The sequence below is a fragment of the Microcaecilia unicolor genome, chromosome 10 (genome assembly GCF_901765095.1).
Source record: "Microcaecilia unicolor chromosome 10, aMicUni1.1, whole genome shotgun sequence".
NCBI classification, from domain to species: Eukaryota; Metazoa; Chordata; class Amphibia; order Gymnophiona; family Siphonopidae; genus Microcaecilia; species Microcaecilia unicolor.
In genome coordinates this window covers 33805815-33832127 of record NC_044040.1, presented here as the reverse complement: position 1 = coordinate 33832127, position 26313 = coordinate 33805815, and the positions used below count along the sequence as shown (strand labels likewise).

The 26313-nt window shown below is 44.8% G+C and overlaps 1 protein-coding gene across 2 annotated transcripts in view; it reads left to right on the top strand.

Annotated features, from left to right (window-relative positions):
• The window catches only part of CPED1 (cadherin like and PC-esterase domain containing 1), a 183191-nt gene that overhangs the window by 140076 nt on the left and 16802 nt on the right, over positions 1–26313 (top strand). Inside the window, exons 16-20 of one of the 2 annotated variants that reach the window (XM_030216576.1) lie at positions 5619–5736; positions 8102–8238; positions 14309–14529; positions 24893–24994; positions 26124–26211. In XM_030216576.1, the coding sequence (XP_030072436.1) occupies positions 5619–5736; positions 8102–8238; positions 14309–14529; positions 24893–24994; positions 26124–26211 (666 nt within the window). Of the gene's footprint in view, positions 1–5618; positions 5737–8101; positions 8239–9013; positions 9154–14308; positions 14530–24892; positions 24995–26123; positions 26212–26313 lie in introns of those variants that run through there. The other variant, XM_030216577.1, reaches the window with a different exon arrangement.

Below are 26313 nucleotides of genomic sequence, written 5' to 3'. Positions count from 1 at the left end.
GCCACCAAAAGGTAGCCCCTGCCTCAAAGGCAAACCTTAAAGAAAACCCTCCTCTCATAGACCCTTGTGGGACCTATGGGGGAATATCCTGCTTTCTAGTGGATGAGGCAGGAGCAATCATCAGTTGCTCCTACCCTGTCTGGCTCTGGGTTCAAAATGGCACTCAGTGACCCTAGCAGTAGTTTTGCAATACTAATACTTAGGGGTCAAACTGTTTCCCTTCCCTTCCCTACTCCTGTAGTTGTTTGGAGGGTCTCAGGATACTATTCATAGGATTAGCCAGTTGCTCCTGCCTCATCTGACTTTGGGTTCAAAATGGCCCCTGTGACCCCCAGTGACAGTGTTGCAGTATTACCATAAGAAGTCACTGGGAGCCATTTTGAACCTAGAGCCAAATTTCAGAGCAAGCTGCATCTTTGCATCACATTACTGTATTCTAGTGTGCATTATAATAAAATAATGCACAATTTTGTCATATACTCCTGGATTCTATATAGCGCAATTCAAATTGCGTGTGCAAATCCAGACCTAGTCTGGATTTATGCGCACAACTTAATTAGTTAACAAGCCAATCAGTGCCGATAATTGCCATTAACAAGCAATTATTTACACGAATTGGCTTTAATTTGAATTTACACACACAACTGTCTGTATTCTGTAACGTGATGTGTGTAAATTCTAAGTCGCATAGTTGAAAAGGAGCATGTCATAGGTGTAGAATGGTTGGGTCATGGGCATTTCTAAAATCTATGTGTGTTGTTATAGAATACACCCAGTCTACGTCTAATTTAGGCGTCGGCATTTACACCAAGTTTTACTTAGCGTAATTGCCCGTGACTAAATTTAGTTGCGTGGATGGGTACTTGGCGTATTCTATAAATTGTATGGAAATTTAGGCATATTCTACAAAGTATGCCTAAATTAAGGCGTACTTTATAGAATACACCTAGGCATATTTTTTTTTGGCGCTGATTTTTTTAGGAGTGAAATATAGAATCTAGTCTATAATGTGTAGTAAGAGGCAAATTTTATGTATTATTTCCTTAATGCAAGTTATTAACTACTCCCCTGAAGTTGAGAACAGAAATACCACAGGTGTTTGACCTGTAATTCAACATTAATAAAAGAACTAGACTATGATCAACTGTAAACTGGAAACCTTTGAGAACTATACTCTGGATGAATCCTTCTTGCTTAGTTCAGAGAAGTTGGGCACGTGGCGAATGAGAGAACAGAATCCCAGAAACAGATGGTGTGTGGAGACCCTACCTTGAGGTCAAGCTGAAGGAGCAGGAGAGGGCATATCCCATGCCTTATTATTGAAAAGCACTAAGAGTTAAGGAGGAGGCCTGTCCACTTTCGCCTTTGGTCCACCCAGCAGCGGCACACCATTTCTGTAGCTGTCGGGGATCTCCAAGATTTGAGCATGCCTAGGGTGCCGGTGTCGGTATCTCAGAGTGCTGCTACTGTCTACCAAGGTTTTTAGATGGGGATTCACTGAGCTGCTGAAGTCTTCTACCGGCAGGACTTTAAAACTGGTAAGGAACCAGGAGTGAGAAAGCAGGGACAGAGTGGAGGGGAGGGAAGAGAAAATGTGTGCCGACCCCTCCTACCTGTTGGCCAACCAGACTTTTGCCTTCTGGTTACTCTATTGGACCCACAATCCCAGTGATTGTGTGGAAATCCTGTCATCTTTCCACTAAAAACATCCCAGACGTGCTCTGTTTTCTGTGTCCCAAGGATTCCCATAAAACAAACCTTTCCCATCCACTTAATATGCTCCTTCTAATGAGAGCAATGTGGCACTTAGTGTTTAGGTTATGCAAAAAGGGCATTGGGAAGCATGTGGAAGAAAACCAGCCCTCACTAGAGATGTTTGCACTGGCTCTCTCTCTCTCTCTCTCTTCAAGCAATGCCACTGAAATCACTTTTGTCTGTTGACGTTGGCTCTTAAACGTTTGCTTGCGCCACTGCATTACTGTGAAATGTTTTGCAAATGGACACTCTCTGCGAACTAGTACTGAATACAGCACATTGTCTCACTCTCCCAAATCACGAACGAATGAGGATCAGCTGGATCCGCAGACGCACGCACTGACTGATGCCGAGATCTTGGACTAAGCCTTTTGGCTTGTGTACTCGCAAAGGAAAGACAGAGGCTCCCTTACTTCATGCACAGAACTCTTTGTTGAGCATCAATGGGTTGCTTGGCAGTAGATATGGCCCACTTCGTTGCTATGTAGCCAGGCAATGCAAATCAAACATCTTCCAGTGTCCCTACTGCAACATCCCACTTGGAGCCTGGCGGTCTGGACACACTGTGCAGAAATTTGACAGGGCTGCGCCAGCTAACACTGACATCAGAAAGCTCCGGACTTGCAGGTTAACAATTTACACAGGGCTTCGCGAGGCAGTCCCAAATTCCAGAATGACCTGTGACTGCTGGCAACAAAGTGCAACAAGGCAGCTTAACAGGGATTTTCTTGTTCATACTTGTGCACAGGGGATATGTTTAAATAGAAAGCTTCCTTTCATTTTGATTGGATTCCCAAAGCTGATACCACCAAGTTTTTCTCTGGCCCAGGTAGCCTTCATCTTATTTTCTCAGCCAATGATCTGCATGAGTGTGTTCCCTTCTTAATAAATGATTGGGTTAACACGCAATCACATGGTTGTATCTATGAGGTCTGTTTTAAAAATACACAGACTGTAATCTCCCATTTAAACAATTGCAGGCAGATGGACTGTCACCTTCATCAAGGTCTGATCTTGGAGCACGATAGAGAGGTCTTTGATCCCAAGTGGATCAGCTCAGAAAGGAGGACAAGACAGCCAGGTTTACTGTAACTCTAGGGTCTACTGTACATTATGAATTTTATTAAGTGCTTGTGGATTTGTCATGTCCCCAGCGTGCACGCCAGTGCTCTGACATCTCAGCAGCCCTGCTCAGAGATGAAAAGCCTTTGCGACTCTTAAGCAAGTTCACACACTGTCAGTTACTGCAAAGATGAGAGGCAGATGAGTCAAATTAAAATGATAATATTTCTCCTATAGTGTCTGTTCCCATGAAGTGCAGAGCTTCAAGTTTTGAAGCCAAACTAGAATAAAGGATGAGTCCAGAAATCTCTAAAATGAATTCTAAAGAAATAATAATGATTTCACTTTGCCTACTTTTCAAAATTTCTCTCTCTTCACTTGTGCTATAGCGTACAGGAGAAGGAGAAAGTATTAGACATATGTAGGCCAAAAATGTTTATTTTGCTTAGTTTCACGTTTATGGGTTTTTCGTTTCATTTGGGTTTTGAAAACATTTTTGTCAATGACATTAGGAATGCCCAAGAGAGGGCCTATTGATCCATGGTATGACTTTTTGATCACACTATTGATGACACAGAATAAAAATTATATTATATTGGCTTAAAAATGACATGAAACGACATGAAAAATATTATTTCAAATGAATGCGTATTGATAGAAAATGCAGTGATCAATTAGATTTTGAAGCAACTCTGAATTACTGATTGTCAGGGCAGAGGCATCATAATGTAGAAACCTTTGGTGATGAAGCCAGGGCTTTACATGTTCAGAAGCAGCCTGGAGAGCAGGGCTGGCATAAGCAGTAGGTAGATTAGGCAGTGACTTAGGATGGCACCTCTTTGAGGGGGCAGCTGCAGTCAACACAAACAATAAATTCTGACAGTCCTACAAACTCAAAGCACCATCAGCCCATACTGTAGTCTAGTGGTTAGTGCAGTGGACTTTGATCCTGGGGAACTGGGTTCAATTCCCACTGCAGCTCCTTGTGACTGTGGGCAAGTCACTTAACCCTCCATTGCCCCTGGTACAAAATAAGTACCTGAATATATGTAAACCGCTTTGAATGTAGTTGCGAAAACCTCAGAAAGGTGGTATATCATAGTCCCCTTTCCCTAGAATGGGTCAAAGTCTTTTGGAAATTGTCCTTGTTGGGGGGGGGGGGGGGGGGGGGGGGGGAATTTTATAGTGGGGCACCTTCAGGAGACTATTCTGTATCTTTTCTAAAATGCTACTGGAATTGTACATGTCCCGACTTGGACATCTGAATTTTGATTTGTGCTGTACGTTCTTTCTAAAATATGCCGCTTAGTTTGGGCAGCAGATCTAAATTAAACTTCGAACTTATCCGGATAATGGCAGAAAATCACCAGTATCAGGATTGTAATAACAATAGTAAGAATAAGAAAAACTCTTGTTTTAATGTTATAATTTTGTTTTCTATTTATGAATGTATTATTGTAACTCATCTAGAAGTGGTGTAATACATGAGCTATAATACTTGATATTTGAAGTATTGCTTGATACTTGATCCAAACCTACCTCATCTGTTCACAACATAACTTTGTATCTGTTACCAACCGAACTGGCAACAGCCTATACGGTACCATATAAGCCACATTGAGCCTGCAAATAGGTCGGAAAATGTGGGGTACAAATGTAACAAATAAATAAATAAATAAAATAATAATAATAGGACAATGTTCAGCCTGTGGAGTTCAGTGGGGTTTTTTTTTAAATCCTAGCTACCACACGCTGAATTAGACCAGATATATGGTGTCGGGCCTAATCAGCACCAAATACTTGGGATTTTTTCGGCAGCTGGAAGTTGTCCAGGTCCAACTAATATTCTTGCCTGGACCCAGCTAATTAACCGTGCATAGTAAGTACTGCATTTTATGCGGTCCTACTTACCTGCTTTAGTTATCTAAGCACTGCCACTGAATGTCAGCGGAACACAGATAACTTCTGGGTCCATCCCGACTCCATCCTTAAACTGTCCCAGTGCTGACAATATGATGTCGCGACAATCGGAGCTGAGATTCTGCAACACTCTCCGGTTAAGTGCTGCTCAACATTAGTGTTAGGGCTGGAAATCATGATTTAACCAGGCAGGAGCCTCCCCATGCCTGGTTAAATTACTCCAAATATCAATCCCAATATACAGGTACAGCAAACAGAAAGGACCTCTACGATGAAACAGCCCAAGAAGAAAAAAGTAGAGCTTGGCCAAAGGACGATCCAACATGGAAAATGGTGCTTAAAACTGCTTTATTCGCTGCTTGAATGGAAGGACCCAACATGGTCCGGGTTTTGGCAGTACAAACCGCCTGCTTCAGGGGTCACAATACCATTCTTGTAACCAAAACAATGTGTTAAAATGCTAAGGCAGAAGTCTCACATGGAGCACAGAATAAACAGAAGTTGTACTGATCGGATGAAGCAGTACAACAGTACAACTTCTGTTTTTCCAATTATGTTGGATTGTCCTTTGGCCAGCCTCTACTTTTTAATGCTTGTACTGCTCTATACATTCACCATCAGTCACCGAACGTATATTCAAACATAGAAAATGGCAAACGTGTAAAGACTGCAGGATCCCTCAAGTCTACCAGCATTCCTTTCCTATTGCAATACACAGTCCCTACCTGCTCTCTGCCTTTCCCTTCACTACCCTGCAGCAAAGGATTTCTTCCGCTCACCCCCATGTTCTCAGGAGGGAGAGTCTGAGGTTTGCTTTCTCTGTGGTGCAACCCACTGGTAGTTTCATAGTAATATTTTGTTCTCCCTGTGATTTCTCATAGGACTGTGGTTTGATAATTCAGCCTGAGGAATCTTGTGGCCTGCAACCTCTATCTCCTGAGTACCTCGCGTCTGTTTCACAAGCAGAGCTGAAGACCTGTAAGACTGGAGATGAGAAAGGTAGTCCTAAATAAGCATTTCTTTTACAGCCCAACCCCCCCCCCCCCCCACCCCCCATTTGGATCAATATTCAAAAGCACTTATCCGGATAACAGGGACTGGGAGGGAAGAGGGAGGGAGGGAGGGAGGGGGATGAGGGGGATGAGGGGGAGGAGGAGGAAGGGGGAGGGAGGGAGGACAGGGGGGAAGGGGAGAGGGAGGGGGACAAGGGGGAGGGAGGTGAGGGGGATGAGGGGGAGGGAGGGGGACAGGGGGAAGGGGGAGGGAGGGGGACAGGGGTGGAGGGAGGGGGAGGGGGAATGCACCACCTGTAAAAAAAAAAAAATTCAGCACCCCCAATCATTTTGAAAAGTTGGCTCCTATGACCACATGTATTTGGAAGGTAAAGAAAATTGGCACCATCTTTGTGCCATACAGACGTTGGCGATAAGGAATAATAATTTAATTAGATCTAAGTGTGTTAAGTCCTCAATGTAAACCGTTGATATTCCAAGTAATACTAAAGAAAGATCTTACGGAATTTGTTATCCTAAAATTTTGCTAATACGGTCTAAAACCATACCCAGTGTAGCTGATAAAAAGGACATTCCCACCACATGTGTAAGAAAGTACCTGAAGACTTAACAGTCTCTCCAACAAAAAGGAGACATTTGGGGGTCCCAGCATTGAGGGGTGAGAAATCTGCCAAAAAGAAGCTTTAATTGTATATTAATCAAAGACACAGGAAGTGAACATTTCAAATTGCAATCCCATACTTCAGGCCAGAAATTATCTAGTGATTGCTCACCCAAATGTTGTTCCCATTTAACCATATAAATTTAAAAAACAATGTTTAGGGAAATTTTTAAATCTTCCTGAGCCTCAGTTAGTTACGGGGATGCTATTCAGGAATATTGAAAACTCCTCCAGAATCATTCCCTCCTTTACAAGAGTCTTGTATTTCAATAGTGGAAGTAGATGGGAGGAAAATGGAAGTTTGTAATGACAATTTAGATAGAATGTCATTATTGGAAGTTTGACAGAGGGAGAGAGTAACCAGACTTTGACTTTGTTAAGGCCTTCACCTCCAAGATGTTTTCTCAGTTCAGAAATGTCAGTTTTTGAGTCCAGGAATTTCTGTTTCCTGATATAGCAACAGCTACGTGGGCAATCCGAAAGGTGTTCTTGCCTTTTCTCTTCAAGCTACATGCTTGTGTAGTGATGTTTCAGGCCATGTGGTATATTTTCTTTGACACAAGTCACGCACATCATTTTCCAGATAGTTGGACCGTCCCCCAACAAATTGTGGGGGTCCTTTAACTAAGCTACAGTAAAAAATGGTCTTTGGTGTATCCTTACGCAGGTTTTTCCCACGTGCTAAACCATTTTTACTGCAGCCAGCAATGACTGATTTTTTAGTTGTTGAATTAATCGACATGTGCTAATGTTACCATTAGCACGTGGCCATTAAAAAGAATTACTGCAGGACCAACACCTATATTTTAGGCAGTAATTTTGCGCTATTGGTAATGCAGACACACTGATTAGCACAGGAACACCTACTCCCTGCCCCCAGACACACCTCCTTTAACAAAACTTAAGACATACTTTTTAGTGTGTGAGTAGCACGTTCAGATCTAGAACTTACCACAAGACGCCTGAGGGCATCACAAGGTAACCCATTTGAAGTTGCGGCAAGCACAAACTAGCACCTCCTGGATTAAATTCAGAAACGGTGCCGAAATTTGGACGGCAAAAAAAAATGCATGCTCAGCGCTATTCTATAAATGGAGCTCCAAGTTGGGCGCCATTTATAGAATTACGCTTAGTGACGGGATCCACGCCCAATTTTTAGGCATGAGGATTTAGACCAACTGAACCCTGGTGTAGCCCCTGTACCTAATTTAAGTGCAGATCCTTCAAATTCTGTAATAGTGCGTGAATGCCCCCTGATCCACCCATGTCCCTCCCATGGCCATGCCCCCTTTTCAGTTGCTCGCATCTTTCTAGACTAGCACTTAGTATGATGCACGCTCATAAATCCAAATTTTTGCCAATTATTACCACCCAATTATTTTTTTTGCTTTTATTTTAACATTTATATAGCACCTTAAAACCTAGGTGCTTTCCAAAATTACTGCCACTAACAGGCTCATTACTCAATTAAATTGCATGGTAAATCGGGCGCACACCCACAGTTTTAAAATGTATCGAATTCCTCTGATTGTGTCCAAGTTTGGCATTCTTGCTGTTCTATTTCTTAAGATCAGGCTCTCTGGTATTTCTTTCCAATGGCAGGCCTGGACACTCATATATCCAACAGAAACAAGGATTTGTGAACTCGTCAATTCTTATGCAGTTTCGCTTTTCTTGGGTTCTTTTTCAGGGCAGTGGATCGTTCCATGTCTCAGCTGTTCTGACAATCGGACTTGTGACTGGCGAGCGATAGCATGGCAACCCTACAGCTGTCAGTACACCCTTCTCACAAAGCCCCAACTCCAGCGATGTGTCGCAGGTAGAAAGGTATGTCCGCTGCTTCTGATCTCATCAGAGGCAACGCATAAAGAGCATTGTTAAGCCAAACAAGAATCAGTTCATGTTTCTAAGGAATCAAGGGGGCGCACCAAGGGGGGGGCGGTGGGGGCGGTCCACCCTGGGTGCACGCCGCTGGAGGTGGGGGGGGGGGGGGTGCTGCGCCTGTCTGCTCCACTCGTTCCGTGCGCCTTCTGCCCTGGAACAGGTTACTTCCTGTTCTGGGGCAAAGGGAGCATGGAACGAGCGAAGCCGACAGGCACGTGGCACCCCCCCCCCCCCCCCCAGCAGGTAAAAATGCACCTGGGGGGTGGCCTTTCGCCGGGGGGGGAGGTGGCCTTTCACCGGGGGGTGGGGGGGGGGGGGTCGCTGCACCCGGGGGGGGGGGGGGCATCAGCGATCCACTCCGGGTGTCAGCCACCCTAGGAACGCCACTGGACTTCAGTAACAAAAGAATGGCTTTGTAGTAGCTGTTTATCAAACATTATATGAGAAAGGTGTACTGAAAATACATGCTATTGGGTCAATGGAATATTGCAATTATTTTTACAGTCATACCCAATTTTAGTTGTCAGGTAGATTGTGAGTCTTAAAAGTGTCCTCAAACCTATAAAATCTCTTATATTGATTTGGAAAGACTGGACTGTAGTATTAGATATGCAATCGCATGTTTGCATAGAAAATCTGCTTCTTCTCTTCCGTGTTCAAAGCATGGCATTGACTATGCGAACTGATCTTACTAATCGTGTTTCACATTCTTGCTCAGGTCTTGCATGATGCTCCTGCAATGATTCCTTTCTTGGATAATGTCTTCTTACTAAATCTGCTGCTTCCTGTATGCATAACCCATGCCAGAAATCTCTGATGTGTCATTCTGTTGCAGTTGCTCGGGATGCTGTGTACAAAGTAAGTAACTTGCTGTCATAGTGATTAGGTTAAAAAAAACAACAACTTTTGGAGTATATCAGATCTTACTTGATGCAAAAGAAAATGAAATTCATTATCCCCCAAATTCTATATAGTGTGACTAGAGTCGTGTGTGCAAGTCTGGGCGTGTTCTGATTTGTGCATGCAACTGAATTGGTTAACAAGCCAATCAGCGCCGATAATTGGATGTTAAAAACAATTATCGGCATTACTTGGCATTAATTAGAATTTACGCACGCTACTCGCTAAGCATATTCTATAAAGTAGACTGTGTAACTTTTACCGTGCGTATCTCAAAAGGGGCATAGCCAGGGGAGGAGTATGGGCGGGTCGTGGGCATTCCTAAAGTTTACACGCAGTGTTATAGAATGACACGTTCCGTGCCTAAAGTTAGACGTGAGTATTTACACCAGCTTTTCATTGGCGCAAATGGATGTGCCTAAATTTTAGTCGCATGGAGAGCGCTACGTGTATTCTATAAACTGTTAGGCGCCAAATTTAGAATCTGGCCGTATATGCTCAATGGCCACAAAACTGGAACCTTTGCAGGTTGAGTTATATTTTCCAGAACCAACGTAGGTGCTATCCAAAGATATTTTACATGAACATTTGATCTACAAATGAGTGATGCGGTCTGGAAATCTCACATGCTTCCTCTTTGGTTCAAAGAATGCAGTTATTTTTTTTCTGGGACTGATAAAAACTAAGGAGCCCTTTTACAAAGGCACGCCGAAAAATGGCCTGCGATAGTGTAGACGTCTGTTTGGGGCACGCATAGAATCATTTTTCAGCGCACCTATAAACAATGCCTTTTTAACATTTTTGCCGAAAATGGACGTGCGGCAAAATGAAAATTGCCGTGCATCCATTTTGGGTCTGAGACTTTACCACCAGCCGTTGACCTAGCGATAAGGTCTCGCGTGGTAACCGGGTGGCGATGGTCTATGCGCGTAAAATGCCAATTACCGCCCGCAGGCCAGAAAATAAAAATATTTTCCAACGCTTGTGGCGGATGCACGTCAAAAACGAAATTACTGCAAGGGCCGCACAATAGCCGGGTGGTAACTCAAAATTGACGCACGGTGGGCGCATGTAGGCACCTCTGCATCTTAGTAAAAGGGCCCTTAAGAGAACAATTTCTACCAGTTGGTTCTTCTGTTTGCTGTACCACACAATTAATAGTACTGAAAGGTTTTGAATGACGAGAGAAAAAGCAATTTCTTGGGACCGTTATGCCCTCATAGCTGCTATACAGGAATTAAAGATTATTCAAAAATATGCAAAAATGTTTCATCCTCCTTTGCATGCTGTGCCTTCCCTTCATTGCCTTATCATTGCATGTCCATCACAGAGGAACAATTCCTTAATAAACGCATATGTCTGTTCTTTACTGCTGTGAAGCTTCAGGCTCCACTGTACCCCTCCTAAGATAGCAGACCTTAACAGCTCAGAACTAACTTCACAGAGCAACCCAGCATAGAAAGGACTGCACACAAGGTATCTTTTCTCACCCTTTAATACTTCACAACCTGAAACAACAGTAAGACAAGAGGTTCATTATAAACTGTGTAAGCTTGTAGCCAAGGGATGAATCTTTTTGTTTTCCATTTATTTTTTACTTTCTTGTAAATAACCTTCACTTGTATTTCTTTTATTTTTTTTTAATTCAGTTGTTTCTTAATGCTTTCCATGTGTTGGGTTCTATTTTGTAAACTAGAAAAAAAATTTTTGAGGAATGGCCAGAAAGTGGAGGTTTGTACGCAGTGCGTGTTCTGTAGTCTTCTACTCCCTGGGGCTTCAGTGTGGACTCTCTGAGGGAACAATTTTTTCCCCTACTCTTTTCAGTATTTTGCTGGCCTCACTATCTTTCTCGATAGAGTCATTTGGAATTAGGACATATTTTTATGCTGAGGATATATACAGCTTTTAGCGTTTGTGAATCCAGAGGATCCAGATTTATCTAAATTAAATAGTTCTTTGGATGTAGTTTCCAGATGGTTTCATAATAATAAGCTTAAGATGAATCCACACAAATGTGAGGCAATATGATTCAGTGGGAGGAATTTTTCCAGCTAGTCCTTTCATTTGCAGATTTTCAGTTCTTGTCAAGTGACAGGTACCCTTGCATGGGGTCAATTTCAACTGCCAGTTTTTTGTTGGTCTCAAAATTATTTTTCTTTTAAGGAAAATTTGTCATCTTGGTTCTTTTTTTGGATGGCAAGGAGCCACATACCCTGCTTCATGTGTTTGTGATCAATTATCTAGAACTTTTTTAATCAGAAGAACACATCCCATTTCAGAGGGCTCTCATAAAGTTGCATGTTGTATTGAAAGTTATATAAGTGCATGCATGCCCCCAAAAATATAATACATATTTAGATAGATGTCTTTATTGAGAAAAATATAAAACATACTTTCAAAACACAAAATTTCTGAAAGAAAAGTTAAACTTTGAGAGGAAGAGAAGAAGTCATTAAGAGGGTAGTTATTAAGATGCAGTAAAAATCAGGTTTTTATTGTACCTTCATTTACCACAGCAGTGACTAATTTGTGGTAGCTTAGTGTGTGGTTAAAAGAACACTCAAAGCTGCACAGTATGTTAGAGGGGGTGTCACTTGAGAGAGGGGGGTGTTAAGCCAGGGCAGGTTGCATCTTTCAGCTCTATAGTCTTGATTTTCCTTTTGGCTTCATAATCGGTGCAGATTCTCGGGAGAGGTGTAGTATAAAGGAATCCTGTGCAGAAGGAATGGATCCTCAGAAGCTTAACCGAAATTGGGTGGCGGAGCAGATGGGGGGAAGAGGGGTTGGTGGTTGGGAGGCGGGGAATCCTGCTGGGCGGACTTATACGGTCTGTGCCCTGAAAAGACAGGTACAAATCAAGGTAAGGTATACACATATGAATTTATCTTGTTGGGCAGACTGGATGGACCATGCAGGTCTTTTTCTGCCGTCATCTACTATGTTACTATGTAATTTGTGGTAGCTCAGTACCACAGGTTAGTCACTCCCATGATGTATGAATAATGCTGCTTGTGGTCAACTTTGCAACCAATGTTATTTTACTGTCCCAGGAGCTTTAAGTCGCAAAGCTCCCAGGCACTTCTTAAAGGGGCTGGCCAAAGTTACAGTGAGTTCCCACCTGGTAGCCCTCTCAATCACAACCCCGCTCCTAAAGACCCCCCCCCCCCTCCCAAATCTGATCTCCCTCATGAAACTCTTCTCCCTAATTCAAGCCCCCCCCAACCCAGAAGCCCCCCCTCAATTCAGCTGTTTAAACAGGACTTCCAACTCACATTTTTCTCAGGAATAATTGGATTTAAAGATGTTGGCAATATTTTTATATGTGGTTAATTTATTCTGATAATTATCTGACTGGTAAATTACATTAAACTTACACAGCTCCTCTCCCCCCCCCCCCCCCCCCCCCCTTTCTCTATTTCTGTGGATGGCACTCTCATTCTCCCTGTCTCATCAGCTCGTAACCTTGGGGTCATCTTTGACTCCTCTCTCTCCTTCTCTGCTCATATTCAACAGATTGCCAAAACCTGTCGTTTCTTTCTCTATAACATTAGCAAAATCCATCCCTTCATCTCTGAACACTCTACCAGAACCCTTATCCACACTCTCATCACCTCTCGTCTTGATTATTGTAACCTGCAGGACGTCGGACTCACAGAAACAGAACGAAGCCTTGAGATCTGCAGGGCTTCATTCTGTTTCTGTGAGTCTGACGTCCTGCACGTTGCATGTGCAGGACGTCAGACTCAGAAACAAAATGAAGAAAGAAGACTTCGGCTGGCGGGGGTTGGGGTCCCCCGCCAGCAAAGGTAGCAGACGGCGACGGCGGGTTGGCAGTGGGAGGGGGGAGGGTTGAGAGGGTCGTCGGCAGGGGGGTCCAGGCCCAAATCTATGGGGGCCCAGGCCCCTGTGGCTCCATAATAGCTACGCCCCTGATTCAAACCTTCTGTAGATGGAACATGGTGATCGATGCACATAGAACGTTTTGCATAATTCTTACACTGATCTGGTCACGCAGCTTGTATGGATTCCCTCATTAGAACTGATCCTGCAATTCCCGCATCACAGACTGTGCAGGTTTTTCCACGATTGCTTACTTCAATAATCCGTGCAAGAAGCATGCACTGACAGAACATCTGTAGATCAGTGACATACTTACAAAGGCAAGATAAATCCCAAGTTACCAGACTAATGACTAGTCCTATCTGCTTGCCTGCTTAAATGATTTGGTGCCCCCGGACCCCACCGCTGTTCTTTAATTCCTCTTGCTAATGTCAAGGTTTCTTTATTCCATGCCTGCACATCAAGCATCACTGTGTCAGCAGACGGTCTAAAGACCTGGGTCATGAGGAAGAGTGCACATGTGTTTACATTGCAGATTCTGTGAGTTTTGGTCTTCATTGCAGTTTGGTCATTTTGTTCAGGTCAGTGGTGTACCAAGGGCAAGGTGATGAGTGTGGTCTAACCCGAGTGCAGGCAGTAAGGGAGTGCAATGAGCAGTCACGTGGCTGTCGGCTCTGCCGGTCTCCTGCCCCCTCCGACATCAACTTCCTGTTCCGGGGCAGGGGACCGGCAGAGCCGACAGCCACGTGGCTGCTCAGTGCACCCATTTACTGCTTGGAGGGAGGACGGCGAGGGGGGTGACGTGTCTTGAGGAGGGGGGTGCTCCGCTACAGGTGGCAAACAAGCTAGATATGCCACTGGTTCACGTTTCTCTCCTCCCATTTCCCTTTTGCTGATATTTGCATATCAGTGATGCCTGGATAACTTCTGGCTCCGCCTTAGCTGTGCCCCTCCCCCCTTAGCACTAACCAGAGTGTGCCAGGATGGTCTGTGCTGAAATTTACCAGCACCTCCAGTTAAGTGCCACTGAATATCAGCACGGGACCCAGACATGAGATTTAACTGGGTGGAAGCCCTCTTACCAGGTTAAGTCATGCTCAATATCAGCCGCATGATTGTCATCCAGCATGATTTAACAGGCTGAACATGATCAACATTAGAAATTTCACGTTATAAGGAAAATTATTATCCTAACCTCTGACATGAAACCCTATGCATTTCAAATGTAAAAGAGTTTATATGTGTTTTAAAAAAGATGTGCTTGTGTTCCCAGGTTCTTTTCATTGGAGATTCAACCAACAGAGGGATAATGTATTATCTAATTGAAAGAGTGAATAAGACCCTTCAGGAATGGCACAAGACACATGACACTAAATTCTACGAAAACATCAATGATAACAGAACATTTCTGAGCTATTCTTACTACCCACAATTTTGGATCAATATAAATCAGAGACCAGCATTTGAGAGAGCACTAGAACAACTTATCACAAGGTATTCTCAACTTTGCATGCACTGGGGGAATTCTATCATTTTTATTTATGTTATTTATTTATTTATTAGGATTTATTTACTGCCTTTTTGAAGGAATTCACTCAAGGCGGTGTACAGCAAGAATAAGTCAAACATAAGCAATAATCACTTAAAGCAGTAAAAGTATTCAAACAACAATACAAAGTATGGCGTGGAGGGGCATAATCGAACGAAAACGTCTATCTCCATGGGCGTTTATCTCCGAGGATGGGTCCGTGAAGGGGCGTACCGAACCGTATTTTCGAAAAAAATAGACGTCCATGTTTTATTCGACAATTTGTGAGCTGGGCGTTTTTGTTTTTCAGCGATAGTGAAAAATGAAAGCGTCCAGCTCAAAAACAAATAAATCCAAGGCATTTGTTCGTGGGAGGGGCCAGGATTCGTAGTTCACTGGTCCCCCTCACATGCCAGGACACCAACCGGGCACCCTAGGGGGCACTTTTACAAAAAAAAAAAAAAAAGGTAAAAGAGCTCCCAGGTGCATAGCACCCTTCCCTTGTGTGTTGAGCCCCCCAAATCCCCCTCAAAACCCACTGCCCACAAGTCTACACCGTTACTATAGCCCTAAGGGGTGAAGGGGGGCACCTACATGTGGGTACAGTGGGTTTGGGGGGGTTGGACAACTAAGCATTAAGCAGCACAATTGTAACAGGTATGGGGGATGGGCCTGGGTCCACCTGCCTCAAGTCCACTGAACCCCCTAACAACTGCTCCAGGGACCTGCATACTGCTGCCAGGGAGGTGGGTATGACATTTGAGGGTGAAAATAAAAAGTTGTGAAACATCATTTTTTTGTGGTGGGAGGGGGTTAGTGACCACTGGGGGAGTCAGGGGAGGTCATCCCCGATTCCCTCTGGGGGTAATCTGGTCATTTAGGGCACTTTTTGGGGCCTTATTCGTGAAAAAACAGGGTCCAGGAAAAGTGCCCTAAATTCTAGCTACAAACGCATACTTTTTTTCCATTATCGGCGAAAGGCGCCCATCTCTGTTCGGGTGATAACCATGCCACCACGCCTCCGACACGCCCTGTCAATTTTGTACGCTTCTGCGATGGAGTGCAGTTGAAAATGTCCAAGTTCGGCTTTTGATTATACCGCGTTATTCGTTTTTGTGAGATAAACGTCCATCTCCCGATTTAGGTCGGAACCTGGGCGTTTTTCTCGTTCGATTATAAGCAGGATAGTATGCTACATTACAATGCCAACACATTACACGATAAAACATTTTAATAGACAGCATAGGGTGTAAGCAAAGATGGAACATATAGATAGATAAGATAGAGTAACAGGAGTAAGAAAATAAGGGACTAATTAAAGAGAGTTGCAAATGAGGTCAGAAAGGTGCTTGAACATTGTCTTAGCTAGGGTAGGAATGGATAATCATGTCCTGCTCTAATATGTGCAGCCGGTGTCATTTACTTCTTCTGTTAAAGGCCTGATTGAAGTACCAAGCTTGTACCTGCTTCCTGAAGGTGAGATAGTCTTGTGTTAAGCAAAGCCTTTCAGGGAGTGCATTCCAGAGCGTGGGGGCTACTCCGGAGAACGCTCGCTTTCGGGTATCACATCGTGTGATGTACTTTGGAGAGGGTGTGGTTAGGGAAACTCCTTGGGAGGACCTTAGTGACCTTGAAGGTGTCATAGAGGAAGATCCTATTCTTCAAGTACACTGGAACATTTCCCTTAAGGGCCTAGCTCTGTATTGTACTGGTAGCCATTTTTGCATAGTGTGATGTGGTCACACCGCTTACAACCTTCTACTAGTCTTGCTGCAGAATTCTGAATCAATCGGAGCTTTGAAGTCAGACCAGTCTAGAGTGCATTACAATAATCCAGTCTTGATATCATGGCATGCACTACTGAGACAAGGCTTGCCTTCTCAATGTAAGGAGATAGGCAGCGTAGTTCTTGCAAGTGATAGAAGCTGCTCTTGAAGGTTGCTTGGGTTTGGGGGATAAGAGTAAATGTTGAATCTAACTGTCCTCCAAGATTCCTGACGTGATTTGAGGGGGAGCTCGTACGTCCCAAAAGAGATTTTGATGTCAGGTATGTATCCACGTGTTAGGGAGCCAGAGAAGCTCGGTTTTACTTGGTTTCAGGCAAAGTTTGTTGTTTTTAGCTCATTGATGTTGGACAGGTAGTTAGTTTATTCAATGGGTATGAGTAGTTGCACGTCATCTGCATAGATGTAGAACCGAGTGTCCATTGACCGAATCAGTGTGGCTAGTGGCTTGAGGTACATATTGAATAGAATAGGTGACAGTATCGATCTTTGTGGTACCCCACAGGTCAGTGCCCATGGTGGTGATGAGGTGCTGCCGAATACTATGGACTGTTGCCTGTCTGATAGATAGGATCTGAACCAGGCAAGTACTGTTCCACTGATAACCTGTTTCTGCCAGTTGTGCCAACATGATATCATGACCCACAGTGTCAAAAGCTGCGTAGAAATCTAGCAGTATTAACACTGAGGCAAATCCCCTGTCTCGGTTTCTGTGAAGATCATCTAGCAGGGATACAAGGACTGCTTCTGTTCCATAACCAGGTCTGAATCCAGATTGACATGGATCTAGCCAGTTTCTGTCTTCTAGTTATCATTGAGTTGATCACAGACTGTTTGTTCTATAAGTTTCCCTAAAAATGGGATGTTGGATACTGGCCAGTAATTTTGAAGGTTGTTCTTCTTTAGCAAAGGATACACCACTGCCATTTTTAATTCTGTTGATATTGGCCCATTAGAAAGAGAGGAGTTCATGATTTTTGTGGCGCCTTCTATGAGGCCCCTGCGTGCCTGCTGCACCATCTTTGATGGACAAGGGTCAAGGGTTCAGGTAGTTGTAGAAAGTTTCGTAGGATTTTATCAAGGCCCTCCTCTGTTATTGGGTTAAAAGAGTCCCATATGTCTGTGTCAGGAGGGGGTGAGTATGTGCACTCTAGGTTAGCTGATTGGAGACTGGGTGGGACTGCCTAAATCCTGGTGTAGACTTTTAATTTTGTTGGCAAAGTATGCAGCAAAATCACCGCAGTTCAGTTGTGGCTGGGCAGGCTGGTTCTGTTGTGGGGGTTTCAGTAGGTTGTTTACTATGCTGAACAGGTGCTTGGTTGAATTGGAAACCTGTTCGATGCATTGAGAGAAAAATTGTTTTTTTGGCTGCTGTTAAGGCTTGGCGGTACTTTGTCATGTGATTCCTACAGTTTAGCCTGTCCTCATTCAGGTGAGATTTATACCCTCTCCTTTCCAGTTTCTGTCCTTTCATCCAGGTGAGATTTATGCCATCTCCTTTCCAGTTTCTGTCCTTCGCACTTAAGGGTCCAAAATTCTGAAGAAAACCGAGGTGAGCGTTTGTGAGTGGAGCATAAGACCTTTTTTAGTGATGTTGTTTTCTCTAAGGTCTTAGCTAGGTGTGTATTCCAAATATGAACTTGTTCTGACCTATCTGGTAGCCAGTGAAGTTTATTGCAAAAATGAGGTGATGTGGTCACGTCGTTTACAACCTTCTATTAGTCTTGCCATCTAAACTAGAATGTTGTGGGTAAAGAGAAAGTGCAACACGACCTAGATCAGCCCCATACCTTGAAGATAGCTGACCATTACAGTGTAGAACATAGGGATAATTCCACTCTTCAGAGATACAAATGGGTTCAGGTAGAGTTATCAGATCACTTCGGGTTCATAGATGCGGAGGCAAATGGAATAATTCGATAATGGATACCACCTTGAAAGATTAGACATTCAGAACTGCAAATTCATAGATGCAACGAATGGTAAAATTAGGACCCTTTTAGCTGTTATGAAGCTACTTAAGCATAGTACAGATGCAAAGCTCCAAGGTAACACCCCGTGGTTCAATGTCCCCCTTGCCATAAGGCTGCTTTGCTGTTTAGATATGGCAGAAAATTTTATCTGAGATGAAATCAATTGTTTACTCTTTCAAAATATACAGAGACTAGGGGACACTCTATGAGGTTTCATGATAATACTTTTAAAACAAATAGGAGAAAATATGTTTCACTCAGCATATAAATAAGCTCTGGAACGTGATGCCAGAGGATGTGGGAAAAGCAGTTAGCGTAGCTGGGCTTAAAAAAAAGTTTGGACAGGTTTCTAGAGGTAAAGTCCATAAACCATTATTAAGGTAGACTGAGTGAGTGAAAGCCATTGCTTATCCCTGGGGTCAGTAGCATAGAATCTTGCTACTTTTTGGGATTCTGCCAGGTACTTGTGATCTGGATTGGCCACTGTTGGAAGCAGGATGCTGCGATGGATGGACCTTTGGGCTGACCTAGTATGGAAAATCTTATGTTCTTAAGCAGGGCCGTGCCTAGGGTCTCTGGCGCCCCCCTGCAGACTATCAGTTGGTGCCCCCCCCCCCCCCCGCTGGTGAAAATAATCACGCCCCCCCCCCCCCCCCCGGTGAAAATGATCGCTCACCACTTGCTACACTGACAGGAATTGTCAGCAATATTCTTAGAAACAAATTGCTATACATTGCAAAATAAGATAGCAGATGTAAATTCTCAAAGTGGACATATTCCAAACGCTAAAATGAAAATAAAATGATTTTTTTTCTACCTTTGTTGTCTGGTGACTTTCTTTTTCCGATCATGCTGGCCCAGTATCTGAGTCTGCTGCTATCTGTCCTCTTAACTCCATTTCCAGGGCTTCCTTTCCATTTATTTCTTTACTTTCCTCCTTTCTTCTTCATTTCTTGCTCTATATCCATTTCCAGCAATTTCTTCTCTCTCCCTGGGTCCTGTCCTCCCATCCACGTCCATCCTTGTCCCTCTCTGCCCTTCCCTCCTCCATCCATAGCCAGCAATCCTCCTCTCTCCCCTCCCCTCCATTTCCAGCAATTTGTCCTCTCCCTGGGCCCCCATGTCCATCCTTGTCCCTCTCTTCCCTTCCCTCCTCCATCCATAGCCAGCAATCCTCCTCTCTCCCCTCCCCTCCATTTCCAGCAAATTGTCCTCTCCCTGAGCCCCCATGTCCATCCTTGTCCCTCTCTGCCCTTCCCTCCTCCATCCATAGCCAGCAATCCTCCTCCCCTCCCCTCCATTTCCAGCAATTTGTCCTCTCCCTGGGCCCCCATGTCCATCCTTGTCCCTCTCTGCCCTTCCCTGCTGCATCCATAGCTAGCAATCCTCCTCTCTCCCCTCCCCTTCCAGCAATTTGTCCTCTCCCTGGGCCCTGCTGCTGCCCTCCCATCCATGCCTCTCTGCTCTTTCCTCTGCACCCTGGGGCCTTTAAATCTTTTACTTCCGGTCGCAGCAGCGTCAGTGAAAGCGGAGCGCTGCCGACGTCTCCCTTCCCTTCGCGCTCTTGGTTCCCTCAGTGTCCGCCTTCTTCTGACGTCAGCAGAAGGCGGGACACTGAAGGAACCAATGAGTGCAAGGGAAGGGAGACGTCGGCAGTGCTTTCACTGACGCTGCTGCGACCAGGTAAAAGATTTAAAGGCCTTGGCGGCGTGGGGCGAGGGTAAGCACCGCGGCGGCGCCCTCCAGAGGTGGGCGCCCCCCTGCGGCGCTTACCCCGCTTACCGCATCGGCACGGCCCTGTTCTTAAGCACTTCTGGTAATTCTGTTCTGACTGGTCGAGGAGAATGGTTAGTGCAAATCATGGGAAGCACGTGGGGGAAGGGGTATGCAGAGGAGAAATGGGGAATTAAAGCCCCTCTCAATAAACACTTTTCCTTTTTAGGATCCATATGCACACTCCATTTGAACAGGAAGAAAATTGGATTTGCATACTGCAAGTACTCTAGGTCTTGATATACTGTTATATCCATGATTGGGTGGCAGAGCAGGTGGTGGGAGGCGGGGATAGTGCTGGGCAGACTTATACGGTCTGTGCCAGAGTCGGTGGTGGGAGGCGGGACTGGTGGTTGGGAGGCGGGGATAGTGCTGGGCAGACTTATACGGTCTGTGCCAGAGTCGGTGGTGGGAGGCGGGACTGGTGGTTGGGAGGCGGGGATAGTGCTGGGCAGACTTATACGGTCTGTGCCAGAGCCGGTGGTGGGAGGCGGGACTGGTGGTTGGGAGGCGGGGATAGTGCTGGGCAGACTTATACGGTCTGTGCCAGAGCCGGTGGTTGGGAGGCGGGACTGGTGGTTGGGAGGCGGGGATAGTGCAGGGCAGACTTATACGGTCTGTGCCAGAGTCGATGGTGGGAGGCGGGACTGGTGGTTGGGAGGCGGGGATAGTGCTGGGCAGACTTACACGGTCTGTGCCAGAGCCGGTGGTTGGGAGGCGGGACTGGTGGTTGGGAGGCGGGGATAGTGCTGGGCAGACTTATACGGTCTGTGCCCTGAAAAAGACAGGTACAAATCAAGGTAAGGTATACACAAAAAGTAGCACATATGAGTTTATCTTGTTGGGCAGACTGGATGGACCATGCAGGTCTTTTTCTGCCGTCATGTCAGCTCCTTGATGTCTTGTTACTAAGCTGCAGTAAAAAGCAGCTTTAGCGCGCCCGTACAGAAGTCTTTCCCACGCCCTAAGGCCATTTTTACCACTGCTGGAAAATGGCTGATCTTCCATTTTCTGAATTAATGGCCACGTGCTAATGGTTGTCCAGCATTAAGAAAATAAAGATGATAAATTATCGTGGCACACCAGAAGTGTTCCCTTGACAAAGCAATTAAGCAAAGCAACACCCTGTTGGGAATCAGCAGAGTGCCATGCTGCTTTAGTAGTTATAAAAACCTACAATGCTGTGACCGGAAACAAGTCAATTTTATGAAAAGAAGAAAGAAAGAGAAAAAGTACTGATGAATATATTGTTAAATTAGCAGAAAGTTATAAAAAAGTTTATACTTGAAATGGAGGCTTTTTTTCCTGGCCAGTGATGAAGGATATGTCTGTGGCAGTACTTCAGAGTCTTTGACATTGGTCATTGAGTACGACAGACTTTTAAGGCCTTTCTCCTCCATGTTTAAGTTTAATTTGGTTAGCATTGATTGGCAAAGAAATTTATTCCACAGTACAGATTGATTGAGTGTCTTAAGACCTGTGGAATAGTCCTGTTGTAGTGAAGTGATTAGCTCACATGCTAATTCCATTCTAAACCAACATGCCGCAATGTAGATGCATGGTTAGGCCGTGGTTCCCAAATCTGGTCCCGGAGGCACCCCAGCCAGTCAGATTTTCAGGGTAGCCAGAATGAACATTCATGAGAGAGATTTCCATGCAGTGCCTCCACTGCATTAAATCTATCTCATGAATATTCATTGTGGATATACCCGAAAACCTGACTGACTGGGGTGCATCCAGGACCAGGTGTGGGAACCATGGCCTGTTGGTTCAAAGGACTGAGAAACCAAGGGACCCCGATTCAAATCCCACTTCAGCTCTTTTCTGCCATGTAGTTGTGACTTGGATTGGCCACTGTTAGAAGCAGGATACTAGTCTAGATGGATCATCGGTTTGACCCAGTATGGCTATTCTTATGTTCCTACCAGCATTTATCATAGTTCAGGACAGCCAGTCATCAACTCTGGCCACCCCAGTGTATGATACTGGTAAATACTTTTGAAAATAATCTTCATTATTGGAGAGTGGGGGGAGGGGGTAGATTTCATAGTTCAGGGAAGATAAGGCATGATCCCTTTTCACATTTTGTTGTTTAGACTCCTGGTTATCATGTGTAACAGGTTAATTAATTTTTGTCTATAAGAGGTGGGGAAGGGAGAAAGTGATTAGTGGTACAAATGATAATTTTAAAGAAAAAAACATTGAACTGTTACCTGTTGGTTTGCTTACAGAACCTTTACTTCATTGTTCAATAAAAATATTTTCATAAAATAATCTTTGTTATATACTGTGAGTGTGTGCAATGTGAAATGTGCTGATGCATTTTGGTCTTTATCTGCTGATACATGGGGTTAAGATTTGGAACAATTTATATGGCTAACATGAAAATACATTGCATTGGGTAGCGATAGCTGCCGTTGCAACTAAAAAGAATAAATAAACCACATGAATTGTTCTGTGTGAAAATTTGGGACCTGCAGACTGCGTAATTTTTGATCAAATATCTTGATGTCTGGCCAAAATGTCTGTGGTCATGTGGAGGGGGGCCAAGGGGCTTTCAGGGTATGTGCCAAAAAGTTAACCAAATAGTGCCAATATCCAGTGAACTTTATATGATTAACTCAGACTGCTTAAAAGGCTGTCCTAAAGTTGACCAGATATCTTACCCATTTAGGTGGCAATTCTGTAAGTGGGCACCTCTTTTTAGGTGCCTCAATGCCTATAATAGTATCAGTCAAACTGTTAATATCCTGTGGCAATTGTCTACTAGAGACAAAAACTAGTAGAGAACCAAGTATGCGGGCCTTATTTTTAGGGAACGTCTCATACAGACGCCGGGGATTTTATTCACCACTTCTGGTGTACCACTATTACGCGACAGTTATCATCATTGACATTCCCCTCCCTCCAGCCAATGTTTTTGTATTTTTCTTAAAGTTTTTTTATTTTTTTGAGAGAATTTTCCCTTTACTTTTTATCTTTATCTTTTTAGTCATTCTAGTATAACAAATCAAATAAACTTCAAATTCTTAAAGACAAGTTTTATTGATAGAAGACTCAACACAGCACTGTGTTTTGGCCAAAGGACTTCCTCAGGAGTCCTTCTATATTATCTGGAGAGTGAAACCATCCAATGGTGAGCGTGCCAATCGGCATTGAAAACAAACGACAAAGACATTTTGGAAAAAACTGCAGTAAAGGGTAATCGTGCTCTGAAGGTGAGTTTCACTCTCCAGGTAATTTGATTTCTGAGGCAGGCCTTTGGCCGAAACACAGTGCTGTGTCAAGCCTTCTATCAATAAAACTTGTGTCATTAAGCATTTGAAATTTCTTTGATTTGTCCCCGGAAAGCCTGGTCCACTTCCCACTGTTCTTGTTTCTTGGAGCATGGGTGGGGCATGGGTGGAGCATGAGCAGGACAAGGGTGGGATATGGGTGAATCATGGCCAGAACATGGGTGGAACATGAGCAGGATATGGGTGGGACATAGGTGGCGCATGAGCAGGACATGGGTGGGATATAGGTGAAGCATGAGCAGGACATGGTTGAGCATGGGCAGGCTCCACATTATGCACGTAACTTACAGAGTACTGTAATTTATGCGCGCCCTGACCTTGTTTCTTTGTTTCCTTCATGGGATTTCAGCGTTGCTCCACCTAGGTGGACTTTCTCTGTACCACCCATGCTGCACCAATATCCTGCCTATGTCCTGCTCATGCTCCACCTATGTCCCACTCATGTCCTGCTCATGCTCCACCTCTGTCCCACTCATATCCTGCTCATGCTCCACCTATATCCCACCCATGTCCTGCTCATGCTCCACCTATATCCCACCCATGTCCTGCTCATGCTCCACCTATATCCCACCCATGTCCTGGTCATGCTCCACCAATGTCCTGCTCATGCTTCACCTATATCCCACCCATGTCCTGCTCATGCTCCACCTATGTCCCACCCATATCCTGCTCATGCTCCATCCATGTCCTGCTCATGCTCCACTTGTACCACCCATATCCTGCTAATGCTCCATGTCCTGCTCATGCTTCACCTATATCCTACCCATGTCCTGCTCATGCTTCTTCTATATCCCACCCATGTCCCGCTCATGCTCCACTTATATTTTTTTATTTTTTTTTTTTTTTGTTACATTGGTACCCCGCACTTTTTCCCACTCATGGCAGGCTCAATGCGGCAGGCAATGGAGGGTTAAGTGACTTGCCCAGAGTCACAAGGAGCTGCCTGTGCCGGGAATCAAACTCAGTTCCTCAGTTCCCCAGGACCAAAGTATCCCACCCATGTCCTGCTCATGCTCCACCCATGTTTCACTTATATCCCACCCATATCCTGCTCATGCTCAACCCATGTCCTGCTCATGTTCCACCCATGTCCCACCCATATCTTGTTCATTATCCACCTATGTCCCGCCTGTGCTTCACCCATATACTGCCCATGTCCTGCTCATGCTCTGCCCATGCCCCACCCATAATCTGCTCATGCTACACCCATGTCCCATCCATTCTCCACCCATGTGAGCATTCCCTTGTAGCTGCACACTATAGCACTTACATGCATCCTTCTACAATAGTGTGTAGGGTGCTTGTGTGCATAAGTGCTTCTCCTCCCTTCATGTATGTGTGAAAAGGGCTGTGTACTCATGAGTGCTTAGTTATAGAATTGCTCTTGATGCTTTAGGACTGCACATTCAGTACTCAACTGCATAAATCTGATAAAATCTGCTGGAAGAGAACTGAATAGTGGCCCTTATGATTTTATTATTATTATTTGTGCTTTAATTTCAGATCTCGGCCTCTTGAAGACACAGACCAGACTGTGTTAGTGGTGGGAGGTGTCCAGTGGCTTAATTCTGACCACATGCACATCATTCATAGAGTGCTACAAAGGTAAAGGTGTGGAGCCCCATTTTACATAGTAATTGAGACATCCAGATTAGGACATACTCAGTTTCACTGGTACAGAGCCTTTTCTGAAACACCTGCAGGCGTGCACATGCAGCGGGAGCAGACATTTTACACACAGAAAAAATGAGCAGCACCAGGGGCAGCTCAAGGCAAGCAGGGTTGAGATGCCGCTGCCCCCTTCCTAGACCATGATGATGCTGCTGTTCCCCCCCCCTCCCCCCCAAGCGCTAACCGAACAGCATGTGGCACTACCCGATAAGCACCGGCACTATAAAAATAGAAAATAGTTTTGTAGTACCAGAAATGGCATACACTAGGGGTAGAAACTACTTCCAGGCCTCTGCAATAGTGCGGCGGTAGTTCTGGATTGCTGCACACCAACCCTTTAGTAAAAGTGCCCCTAAAACATTTGTGGGCACATCTCTATATAATAGCACATGCAAATCCTAATTGGAGCTAATCAGGGGCATAGCTACGTGGGGGCATGGGCCCCCACAGATTACGCCCTGGCCCCCTCTACATTTGACCCGCCGCCCCCTGCCCCGCCGCCGCATCAGGTACCTTGTTTGCTGGCGGGGGTCCCCAATTCCCGCCAACCAAAGAGTCTTCTTCAGTGCCAGTCAACTCCGGCGCCTTCGTGGTGTGATCATCTGTTTCTGATGCCTTACATCCTGCATGGGGCTACAAGCACGGTGCAGGACGTAAGGCGTCAGAAACAGATGATCACACAACGAAGGTGCTGGAGTCGAGTGGCGCTGAAGAAGACTTTGGCTGGTGGGGGTTGGGGACCCTGCCAGCAAACAAGGTACCTGATGCGGTGGCGGGGCAGGGGACAGTGGCAGCGGGGGTCCAAAGTGGTGGGGAGGGGGTTGGTGGCAGGGGTCGGCAGCTAAACAGTGCCCCCCCACCTCGGGCTCTGGCCCTCTTCCCACCGAGGTCTGGCTACGCCCCTGGAGCTAATTAACCAGAATAACTAGTTGCTATTGCCCAATTATTGCTAGTTATCAGCTTGTAAATTAGGCACCATATATAGAATCTGGGGCAACTGTATGCAAATCAGTACATTTATAGGTAATGCATTAATCCAGTTATTGTCATTTATTTTTAACAGGGAAAATCTATTGAACATCCTGGTGATTGTAAAATCCCTGGGAATGGGCTTTCACCTGCCTGTGGATGGAATACATTCTTTGTCACTGGTAGGTTGCACACTTTCATCAATTGTAAAACAAACCAAAGAAAAAACTCATCTTACTGCATGGAAGAATCTATTCTGAGAGCAGCCATATGGAAACCTCAGC